Source organism: Rattus rattus, chromosome 15, assembly GCF_011064425.1.
Source record: "Rattus rattus isolate New Zealand chromosome 15, Rrattus_CSIRO_v1, whole genome shotgun sequence".
Taxonomy (NCBI): Eukaryota; Metazoa; Chordata; class Mammalia; order Rodentia; family Muridae; genus Rattus; species Rattus rattus.
This window is the reverse complement of record NC_046168.1, coordinates 12,399,101-12,411,783: the sequence shown is the minus strand read 5'-3', so window position 1 is coordinate 12,411,783 and position 12,683 is coordinate 12,399,101. Positions and strand designations below refer to the sequence as shown.

General features: G+C 38.7%; 1 protein-coding gene across 1 annotated transcript in view; it reads left to right on the top strand.

Annotated features, from left to right (window-relative positions):
• The window catches only part of Wdr33 (WD repeat domain 33), a 105,248-nt gene that overhangs the window by 28,658 nt on the left and 63,907 nt on the right, over positions 1–12,683 (top strand). The window contains 5 exon segments of the mRNA XM_032885892.1: positions 959–1,027; positions 1,585–1,689; positions 5,472–5,567; positions 5,740–5,891; positions 7,535–7,632. Coding sequence (XP_032741783.1) covers positions 959–1,027; positions 1,585–1,689; positions 5,472–5,567; positions 5,740–5,891; positions 7,535–7,632 — 520 coding nt within the window.

The window sequence follows — 12,683 nt, the reverse complement described above, 5'->3', positions numbered from 1 at the left end:
AATCTATCCTTATTCCCTCAACTTACGTATTTTTTTAATCTTCGCCTATTATTGTTTGCCTGTATGTCTACTATGTGTAGTATATCCCCTGAAACTGGAATTAACAAGCTTTGAGTAACTGGTGCTAAGGTCTTCTGGAGGAGAAATCTGTGCCTTTAAACACTGAGCTATCTCTCCAGCGTGTGCCCCACCCTCCAACCCCCTAATTGTACTTATTAGGGTACGTGAGTGAGGATGTGTTAGGGATCAGAACCAGAAGATGGTAGCACACGCCTTTAATCCCAGCACTCAGGAGGCAGAGGCAGGCAGATCTTGGAGTTTTGAGGCCAGCCTGGTCTGTAGAGTGAGTTCTAGGACAGCTAGGGCTACATAGAAACTGTCTCAAAAAAAAAAAAAAAAAAAAAAAAAAAAAGCAAAAAAAAGGAACAAAGAAACAAACAAAAAAAAGGAAACAGAATAGCCTGACAATGTTGGATACTCCTTTAATCCTAGTTCACAGGCAGCAAAAGTAAGTTGCTTCCAAGCTGCCATGACCTATGTAAGGAGCTGTGGGCTAGCAAGGGCTATACAGTGAGATCCTGTCTCAAAAAGAAAGAAAAGGAAAAATCTGACAGGCGCAAATCCTATTTTCTCCTTTTTAAATACACATTACAGTCGGGGGCTGGGGAGGTGATTCAGTGTTTAGGAACACAGGCTGCTCTTCTAAAGGACCTGGGTTTGGTTCTCAGCACGTACATGGTGGCCCATAACCATCTGTAATTCTAGTTTTATTGTATCTGATGCTCTTTTAATCTCTGCAGGTACCAAGCATGCATGTGTTGCTTGATACCTACGTGCATATGGGTGAAAGCAAATATTTGTACACATAAATTTAAAATACACTTAGATCTCATTAATAATTAAATTTTACATGATTATCACAAGACCATGTACTCATTAGTTAATTTGTTTTTAACAGAATAGGATATGGCAAAGAGATCAGAGAGATATGCGGGCAATTCAGCCGGATGCAGGTTATTATAATGATGTAAGTATAAGTTGTGTCATACTAGCTTACTAACAACCTCCTTGTTTGGTTGATGTAAACTTCAAAGAATAGGAATTCTGGTTCAAGGTTGCCGCTTATATTTTTATAAATAACATTTCCAGAAGGGTAATGGAGTATGTCTGTATTTACTTTGATTTAACTTTGTCTCAACTTCAGTATTCCTTTATATTTAATGATGAATAAACTTTGGGGATAGAAAGCACTATTCAAACATTAAACAAATCAAAGTCTTTTAATAGAACGTTTAATTTTAAGTTTGGATTTTTGTAAACATACTTTGCTATATTGTCTTTGAGAAGCAATTTAAGAAATAATGTCTTAGACACTGAAAGTAAGTTCCAGATTAATGCTAATAGATGTTTAACTTTGTATCTAAATTCTCTTTTAATTAATGTAGAACACTTTTAATCTCCTAATGGCTTGGGGAATTACCCTGAAGTTTTCTTTAGCTGTTGAAATAGTTATCTTGCCATGTATTGGTAAACCTTGTTTCTTTCCTGTGTGTTTACCCAATGTTCTTTTTTTTTTTTTTAAAGCTGGTCCCACCTATAGGAATGTTGAATAATCCTATGAATGCAGTAACAACGAAATTTGTTAGGACATCAACAAACAAAGTAAAATGCCCAGTGTTTGTTGTGAGGGTAAGTATTCCATTAGATATTTATTTGAAAAATTAATACTTATATTTACAAATATATAACAAGGCTGGACAAGGTGGCATAGGCCTTTAATCTCAGAAGCAGGAGGATCTCCATGAGTTGAAGGCCAGCCTGGTCTATACAATTCTAGGACAACCATAGAGAGACCCTGACTAAAAAAAAATTTTTTAATAAAATAAAAATTAAACATTATATTAAATGTATTTCCAAGATAATAGTTGGTTTACTACTAATAAGTTTCCTTTGGACCCATTCTTTTCTTTCTTTTTTTTTTCTTTTCTTTTCTTTTTTTCAGAGCTGGGGTCCGAACCCAGGGTCTTGCGCTTGCTAGGCAAGTGCTCTACCACTGAGCTAAATCTCCAACCCCTGGACCCATTCTTTTATCCATTTGGTCAACTACTGTTAGGATAATGTGCTCTGAATGGTTTTTAACATGTTGTAGTTTCCATGGAATTCTGGAATCTGTAGGTTCATACTGCAGTAGGTCTCACTATCACTCTGGAATAGAGATGCCTTTACTGCTGCTGAAAAGCAGCACCCCAAGGTGAGTGAAAAGCCGTTAGGTGTTTCTAGGAAATGATGATTCAGGAGCTCAGAAAACTGACACAGCTACTCGGAATCTCTGTGGAGGTGCCCAGTAGTTTCTTTCTTTGGAATTTATAACCAGGAACATATTCACATTGTTCAATATTTTAGAGATTTTACCTGTTGTTTTCCATACTGACCAGATACTCAGTTTATTTTCCTGTTGATGATAGTGTAATCATTTTATTTCCTTTCCTTTCTTTGGGTAGCCTTTCGCTGTCCTGGAACTCACTCTGTAGACCAGGCTGGCCTTGAACTCAAGGATTCAGCATATACCTCTACCTTCTGGGTGCTGGGATTAAAGGCAAAAACCACCAGTGCCTGGCCACTTGGTTTTTTTGTTTGTTTGTTTCTTTCTTTGTTTTTTTAAATCTTGAAAAGTAGGGCTGGAGAGATGGTTCAATGATTAACAGCACTGACCGCTCTTCCATAGGTTCTGAATTCGATACCCAGCAACCACATGGTGGCTCAGAACCATCTGTAATGGGATCCAATGTACTCTTTGAGTGTGTGTCTGAAGACAGCTGCAGTGTACTCATATAAATACAAATAAATAAATCTTTTTTAAAAATCTTGAAAAGTAAGTAAGACCCTGGCAATGTCAACACACACCTTAAATCCCAGCATTTAGTAGTCAGAGGAAGGTGGATTTTTGAGTTTAAGGCCAGTTGGAGGCCAGCCTGGTCTACATAGTGAATTGCAGGCCAACCAGGGCAAAACCCTCTTTCCAAAGAGAAGAGCGAAAATATTTATTTTTATTTCTGTGAATGTAAATGCACTGTGGACATGCCATGTTTGTGGAGGGTATTGCCTCTGTTAATCTGGAGTTACTGGTGGTTTTAAGCTACCATGTTAACGCTAGGAATCAGATTTAGACTTTCTACAGGAACAGTAAGTGCTCTTAACTGTAGAGCAATCTCCAACTGTGAGACTTCATTTTAAATTAGGTGTATACATAATTTATACACATGTACATAATGTGTACATGTGTATACATGCATGTCTCTGTGTATGCTAGTGCAGGTGCCTTTGGAGGCCAGAAGAGGGTGACCAGTCCTCGAGCTGAAATTACAGGCTTTGAGGTGCCTTATGTGGATTCTGGTAGTTGAACTCAGGACTTTTGTGAGATCAGTATATTCTCTTAACCATTGAGCCATCTCTCCAGCCCCCTTGTTTTTTTTTGTTTTTTGTTTTTTTCCCTCCCAAACTTAGTTGTGATTGCATTTGTGGGTGTGAGGCTGTCCCTTATGATTTATCATGATGTGTAGGTGGATGTCAGGATTGCCTATGGAGTTGTGTCTCTTCTTTTACCTTTAGGGTTGCATTCAGGTTGCCCGGATTCTCTGGAGCTGGAGACCGACAGGTGGTTGTGATCTATCTGAGGTGTTAAGAACCAGACTGGTCTTCTGGAAGAGCAGCAAGCACTTTGAACTGCTCTGTTAGTGACCAGCCCTTTAATGTCCTTCTATAATACAGAAGACCTTTTGAAAGAAGCCTGAGTATTCTGTATCTTTATTCCCCCCCACCTCCTTATTACTAGGGATAGAAGCTAGGGCCTTGAATTTATTTGCTCTGAATTACATTTTTAGGGGCCCCCTCCCACTTCTTAAGAAAAAAAAAAAGCCTACAATAAATTTCCTTCAGGTAGTGTTGATCTCACTTTGTATTATAGGCAGGTTGCCCTAGACCTCCCTCATCTTCTCTGTGTGGTGGATAAGGATTTTCCTGTAGAGATAGAGTATAAGATCTTGGGAAAAATTTGTGTATATTAGAAACACAGTTTACTGAAACTTATAAAGAAATAAAGCTTGTGAGTTCTGTATTTACACTTTAGCTGATTGAAAAATTGACAGGTTTGGGATCATAGCAAACAACAAAATCTAATAAGATAGTACTTTATTCAGAGCAATCAAAATTATGACTTGCTGATAAAGCAGTGAGAGTCAACCCTCACAGGTACTTGTGTCATTTTCCAAGTTACCTTAACTTGATGAATTTTCTTTATGGACACCTATTTTTGAACTATGTTTTTATTTAGGGTATTATAGTTGTTTTGACGTTTTATGTATTTATATCCTTTATGGAAAATGAGTGAAGCTGAACAAAAGGAAAAATGAATTATGCACATTCAGGCACATGTGTTTGTTGTGTGGGATCAAACTTAAGGGCCTTGTGTTTTCTAGTCCCTCTTATAATTTTTAAAAAATATTTGGTTGTAGGAAATGTTTGATATTTTTAATGTTCTCAACATGTAGTTGTTTTCTTTTGCTTGTTTTGCTTGTGGAATGGGGATATTTTTAAGACATGTTCTCATTATATTGTCCTATGTGGCTTGAACTTGCTTTGTAGACCATGTTGGCCCTGAACTCAGAAAGATCTTCCTGCTTTTGCTGCACAAGTGTTTGGGATCAAGAGCTTGCGCAACATGGCTGTCTGTCTGTCTGTCTATTTACTCACCTACTGTATTCATTCATTCATTCATTTGTTCTTTTTTTGAGACAGGGTCTCTCTCTCTCTCTATATGTATGCACCACCATACTAGTCTTTATATATTTGGCAAATAGCAGCTCATTTTTTATTCAGTCACTTGAACTTTTCTATTTATTTATTTTTTTTTACTACTATGTAGCCTAGAACGAAGTGATATCTTTACGCATTATGATTTAACTTGCTTTTTAAGTACATAGGTATATTCTCTCTCTCTGTATATATATGTAAATATATATTATTTAAATTTAGCTAATGAATCAGAGCTAGTGCTTTCATTGCTCTCTATGATGCAAGTTCTTTTCTGACAATATATTTACAAAGGAATTAACTATAATATTCATGTTGATTGTTTAATATTTTATGAAAATAGACTTTGGGGACTAGAGAGATACTCAGCAATTAAGAACACCTGCTGCTCTTCCAGAGAATTTGACTTCAGTTCCTAGCACCCATATCGTGCAGTTCACAACTGCCTGTAACTGCAGCTCAAGAGGATGTGATACCTTCTCACCTCCATAGGCACTGCACACCATGTTTTACTTACACACACGCACGCACGCACGCACGCACGCACGCACGCACGCGCACATATGTAAAAACAGGCAAATAAGCCTTTGAAATACTTCTTAAATTAGTGAGATTGCAAGACTTGTGCTTATGTGTGACCTATCTTCTTTTTTCTCCTCCAGTGGACCCCAGAAGGAAGACGGTTGGTCACTGGAGCTTCTAGTGGGGAGTTCACCTTGTGGAACGGGCTGACTTTCAACTTTGAAACCATATTGCAGGTAACAGTAACCATCAGCTGCTAGCTGATGAACTTGAGAGCACAGTCAGTTTCATTGGCAATGTAAAACTTAATAATTGGACGGTTTACCGCTCTGAGTTAGTATAGGTTCCTATTAGCTCTGTCATGTGTTCTCTTAAAGCAAAACTTAAAAAAGTTTTCTGTTTTCACAGGCTCATGATAGCCCTGTGAGGGCCATGACTTGGTCACATAATGACATGTGGATGTTGACAGCAGATCATGGAGGATATGTGAAATATTGGCAATCCAACATGAACAACGTCAAGATGTTCCAGGCACATAAGGAGGCGATTAGAGAGGCCAGGTTTATACACAATATACCATTTTCTGTAGTCCCTATTGTCATGGTTAGATTACTCTCTAAGTGTATTCTGGGTGCAGAGATGCATGGGCTCTCTCAGATTCTGGGAAACTTTCTGCACCTTATGAACACAGTATTTCTCTTTGTTTTCACACATTCACCATTTTGCTGGCACCTTTCTGAAGTAGTTTTGTCCTGGTATCAGCCTTTGCAATATGTTAGAGATGTATTGTCTGCCACATTTTGCACTGGTTTTCTCTTTTCATTTATGGCTAATAATGTGTATACGTTATTCCTTTTTATTATCTACTGTGTAAGACAAGAATATTCCAAATAAAGAATTCAGTCTTTAACTATACAACTGAATAAAATCTAAAGCCTGCAGAAATCACCTTCAGAATCCACACAAAATTCAAGGAAAAAAGGCTTAAGTGAAGACCTGGTTGGCTTGGTTCTGCCACGACTTCAAAAAGAAAGTATAGGACTAAAAACCTCACAGATAACTCTCTGGACGTGGCAAACATTAACGGATTAATGAATGGGTTCTTCATGCTTTGCAGCTGTAAGCAGACCTTTGTCAAAGAAGACTCTAGGACTTTTCTTCTGATTCACTGTTGATAACATGACTTATGCAAATGTATGAGTGGAGTTAAAACCTTTCCAGTGAGTTGTATGCTTTTCCGTAACAGTGAGAAACGTGTAGTAAACCTGGGGGGAAGAGTCTCACAAACAAGCCTGAAGGATCGCTGCCGCCTCAGAATAAAGCTAAGCAGCGTTCTTCTAAGGTTGTGCCATCTGCGTGTGGGAAGAGTTTCACTTTAGATACACTTTTGGCAGTCACTTGTTCCTACTTTCAGAATCCACAGAACTTGCTGCATATACATGTTTCTGCATTCTAGACTTGGCCTCAGTGTCGTGCTCATAATTTTTTTTTTCAATGTTAGTCATTCAAAAAAGTTCAAGGGAGTTCATACAGTTCATTGAGAATCTTGATCTTTTTTCACAGCCAGGAAGAAAGCTGGCTCCCTCTGGTGTAGTAGAGTCATTGAGTCTGTATATATTTTAAAAGTTTTCACCAAAGGTGCAACATTCATGGGATTGCTTTACACCTGGAAGAAGGCATGAGGTTGTCACAAACGTTTGGAATAAATGAGAAACATTGTATATAAAGATGTTGAGCACTCAGTCTTTACTGGCCTGCTTTAAAGTGTTTCAACCTATCGTTTTTAAAGTTTAAGTGTCTGAGGCAGAAACTGATGCTCTTGTTTTGAGCAGTATTCCTGTGTGGCTTAAATGACTATATGAAGGAATATTGTTAAGAATAGAAAACATTGTTTACTGTTAAGGCACCTCCCCATGTTTTGTTGATATAGGAAATATACCAAAAGGAGCACAGGTAACATTAAGACTAGTAATGTACTGAGTAGGTGTCTGAATATTGATGGAAAATGAAAAAAAAAAAATTGAAGCCTGTGGATGGGATGCATATGTTAGCTGACTACATTCTCTTTAAAGGCCTCTTCACTGGATACTTCCTTCTCCTGTTTATAATGCAGCACAGTGTTTTTATTTTTCCCTGTCTGAGAAGCATGGATGATCTGTTAAATGCTGACTTCTTTCCCCTGCTGTGTGTCTTCACGTAACAGTTTCTCACCCACGGATAATAAATTTGCTACATGCTCTGATGACGGCACTGTTAGAATCTGGGATTTTCTTCGTTGCCATGAGGAAAGAATTCTCCGAGGTATGTGTGCTAACAGTACTGATTGAAATATTTAAATAGGGAAGGCATTTGTGGTTAAATCATCACACTACACAATATTGGCTTGCATCTCCATTAAAGTATTTTTTACATTCACCATCTCTGTCAAGAAAGCACAGCTCTGATCTAGCTGCACTCATTTCGTAAGTTTTCACTAATACTATCATTGAATTCTTTGAGCTGTAAATTAAATATAAGCTCTTCGTCTTCCTCATCTCTTATCTTCCTGTGCCCTTTAAGGAACACTCTTTCCTAACCTTGACATTTCAAATAGACAGTTCACATAGTCATGGCAGCCTTTGTACAGGTAACAAATCAACAGACAAAATAGAGGCACTGATGGCTATACTGCTTAATATTTATTCACCCCCTTTTGAGAATGGTTCTCATTGTGAGGCTTAAGCTGGCCTGGAACTTGCTATATAGCCTTTGCTAGCCTAGAAGTTATGGTCCTTGTCTCAGATTTCCAATTCTGAGAAGACAGTTGTCCTTCATTGCAACTGGCTTCTTACTTGGACTTGGTAGATAATTGTACTTGTGTAATGGAGTGTCAGCACCCTTTATATGACTTGAGTCTAGGTGAATTTAGATTAAAATGCATAATGTTAAAAAGGCCATACAGACAGAAGCATATTAATATCATCTACTAATTAAATAAGTATTTTTTTCTCTTCATGAGAACTGCCCATTTTAAGCTTTATATGGGTTTTTCAAATATAAAAAAATATGCTGGGTGCCCATGTACTTATAGGATTTACGTTCTTACATATGCCTTGTAAAGACATTTTTACCACTTTATGGCACCTCGGTGATTATATGAGGCCAATGTGAACTAAATTAATGAGCAACATAAACAGTTTTGAGAGCAAGTTTCACATAATCTGATACTTTAGATTTCAGCCATCATTTTCTATTAATCATTTTTCTAAGTTCTGTGAAACTAAGAGTATTTCTTTGTACTTGGTGGTTGGAGGTCAGCTTCTAGTCATCTCCAGGAGAATTTAAAATTGTTCAACAGAAATTAGAAGGAAGGATCATAGAGAACATTGGATCCCTAAGTCAGATTGGGACAGGATGGATGTTCCATCTTCTAAAATGTAAGCTGCCCTGTATTGAGGGCAATAGTCCTCATAGTCAGCCCATCTGGCCAGCAAGCAGGCATACTTTCTCCTATGGTATGTGTCAGGCACTCACTCTCAGAGGTTAAATATTTGGAAAGTCAAGAAAACAGTAGTTGAGGGGAGGTGATGATCACATAGCTTAAGACTTTATCATCTACTTAACCCTTTCTCCATCGTCCATAAAAACCAGACTTTTACTCTGATTTTTAGTGATAAAGTATTTGTTACCTCATGATTCCTCTTTCCAATACCAGGATTAATTTTTAGAACATTTCCCCCATGTTAGTAATCTGCTTCTCTAGAGCTTGTTCTTTCATTTGGGACGTGGAACAAACAAACAACAAACTAAACACATGCCTAGAATCTCAGCGCTTAATGTGGAGGACAGCCTGGGCTACACGAAACACTCAGAACCAACCCAAAGCCTGTAACCTGTTCTGTCTGACAGCAAATTAAATATTGAAAAATAACAATCGTTTTTTTCCTCCAAGTTTTTCAGGTTTATGCACACAGTATTTTTCTGCAGAAGCCACAATAGCAAACCTTTCAGTGCAAAATTTTCAGTTACTCTTTTTAGTGTCACTTCTGAGATTGCCTTTATGTAAAAAGTTACACAGAGAAACATAGTTAATCTTTAAAATGGACATACAATAATTGGGAGGTTTGCTGTGCAAAGGGTTTGGGTGATTGATTCATAAGGCTATGAAACTGAATATACACAGAATTGGGAACATCTTAAAATGTCCCTCATTACTGGAGTTTAGACACATTTGTTCTTTTTCTCTGGTAAAAAGGTGCTTAAGCAACTTGCTTAGGCAACATTTTCACAAACTTATCATCTTAAAAGTAGAGAACAGTTAATAATACTTGTTAGAAAATAGTTGGCATAGAAGAGGGAAGACAGTCCAGATGAAAATATGTCATCAGTAGGAACACGAAGATAAAGTCTAATGAGAAGCATTTTACTGACTTATTAAAAAAAAGAAAAAACTACTCCAGAAGGTCACCATACCTGAGTTCTTGTTTTACCTTCTTGGTTTTCCCAGTAATGGCTGGCACACTGACGAGGAACGGTGTAAGCACTTCATTCATTTCACCTTCTCAGCAGCCTTTTGGGATAAGAACTGATGTTCATTGCAGAGTTACAGAGTCCTGCCAAGCTCATGCTTGTATAAGCACACACAGTAGAAATAGGGCTGGGGTCCAAGGCAGGCTGTACGTCTTGAGCTTATTTTATTGCTGTAGCCCCAGGCACATGCTGGGCAAGCACCATCCACCAAGCCGCATCCCTAACCTTTTAGATCGTGAAATGTCATGGGCTGTGGTGATAGAGTTCTAAAGCAAAGATTTGATAGGGGAGAAGTGGCAATGTGATCAGAGGGAACTCCGATTTGTTTTAATATTTGTTCTTAAAACTGTGTATATAGGTTACAGTTTCCTTTTTATGTACCACATCCTGAACCACTAAAACATTAAATCACAGTGAACTGTTGAAAATGCCAGTGAGTTATAAGGTAGTTGCTCGGTTACATAAATGTACAGAAAGGAAGCTGCAATAGGTTCAAGAGGTTAGTATGTGCTGGCTTAGTATGCACCGAGTCCCTGGTTTGTCCCCCAGTATCCCATAAGTTAGGTAATACCTGCTCTGGAGAGGCAGAGGTAGGAGAGTCACAACTTCAGGCTCATTCTTTGCTAAGAAGCTTTTGAGACCAGCAAGGGGAGGGAATGGGCTGGCTACCTGCAACTCTGTATCTGAAAGTAAATCAAAACCAAACCTGTTTTTAGTAATGTCATTTTGCTTTGCTTTTAGACAGGGTCTTAATATATAGTCCAGTCTGATCTTGAGTTCACTGTGTACTTCATGGTGTTCTTCCTACCTCACCCTCTTAGGTGCTGGTTCTCTCTTTACTGACACTTAAGGAGGGAAAGTGAGCCTACCCATTCACTCAGCTTAGGAAAAGAGCAGCATTCCTACTTCTGATGAGTTTTCATGTATAGTTATTGATTGCTTTCAGCTGTGACTTTTATATAAAATAAAGCCGCCACAACAAAGGTTTTTTTTTTTTAAGTTTGATAGCAGGTTTTTTTTTTTTTTTTTTTTCTTTCTTTCTTTCTTTCTGGAGCTGAGGACCAAACCCAGGGCCTTGCGCTTGCTAGGCAAGCGCTCTACCACTGAGCTAAATCCCCAACCCCTGATAGCAGGTTTTTAAATTGTGTAAAATACGTGTTTACAGTCTGAGTGTTTAGGGGAAAATGTGATCTTCATTTTGAATAATTTACTTGTTATGTAGCTAAAACATTTTTCATAGCATTCTACAAAATTATCTCACTATTTGACAAAAAAACCCCACAAAACCCCACAAACACTGTTATCTTTATAATATAGTCTGTATCAGTGTCTTGGTGACTTTGCTGTTGCTGTGAGAAGAAACCTTGAAGAAGGCAGCTTTGGGGGGGTTTGCAGTTTCAGAGGTTTAGAGCCCTCTGATGATGACATGAGCATCTTTAGGGGAAGCATGGCAGCAGCAGGCAGCCATGGCACTGGAAGAGCTTACATTTGAGCCAAATACTAGGTGAGGAATCCAGTGAGAATCGAGTTAAGTCTCCTGAAGCATCAAGGCCTATTCCTAGGGATTCACCTCTCTAATGCAGCTGTGCCTGCTTATCCTTTCCAAGCAGTTCTAAAGTGGTGGACCTAGTAGTCAAACATGAGCGTATGTTTGATCACATTCAGATCACCACATTCTGTTCCCTGCCTTGTGGCCATATCCTAATGAAAAATGCATTTAGTTCAAAAATAGTGAGTGGCACGTCTTTAATCCCAGCATTTGAGAGGTAAGGCAGGCTCATCTCATGAAATCAAGGCTATCCTGTCTACATAGTGAGTTACAGGAGAACCAGAGCATGGCCATTCGCTTGTGCTCTCCCCCTCCCTCCCTCCCTCCCTTTCTCACCCTCTCTCTCCCTCACTCCTGTCTCAAAAACAAAAAATAGTCTTATTGTTTAAAAGTCCAAAGTCTCTTAGACTGAAGACAGGCTTTTCTCATTTTGAGTAAAATGAAAAGGCAGATTACACACTCTCAGTGTACAGTGACGTAGAAGGAGGAATAGGAACATGGTCAGGAAGTACACACTGAGCAAGACTGGACCCAGCAGGGCAAAAATCCCATGTCTGACGACAAGTAATTTAGATAACTCAGTCCTTTTAGCTTTGCTGACTACAGTTCTCTCTCTGCCTTGTGCTTGTGAATCAAGATATAGGCTCTCAGCTAATGTTTGAGTATCATGTCTGCTTGTCTGCTGCCGTGTTTCCTGTCATAATGGTTATGGACTGACTTATCTTCTAAACTGCAAGTCCCCAGAAAGCACTTTGCGAAGTTGCAGTCATCATGGTCTCATATCACAGTGATAGAGAAGTAACTAAGACATCAGACTAACTCAAATGCAGGGACTGAGAATGTAGCACAGTGGTAGATTACTTTGCACTCATGGGTGTGATTGTCCCAGCACGAGAACTAAAGCCAGGAGCCATTCTTGCACATGGTTTTGCCTGTAAGGACCCTGTTTGCTCCCTGTAAAGATAGGCTTTAATATGTAGGCCTCAAAGAGATCTGCCTGCTGGGATCCTAATCTTAGTTTTTAAGTCAGTGTCTCACTATGTAGCCCTGTTCAGGAGCTTGCTATGTAGACAAGGGTGGCCTCTGTCTCCTGTGGACTAGAATTAAAGGCATGTGCTATCAAGTCAACCCATGAGCTCAGTTTTTTATAGCAGTTAGTTAATATTATTGATTTAAGTAGTCAACCTTTATGTCATCTTTTTGTTTTTGTTTTTTTAAGACAGGATTTCTCTTTGTAGCCCTGGCTGTCCTGGAAATCGCTCTATAGACCAGGCTGGCCTTGAACTCACAGATC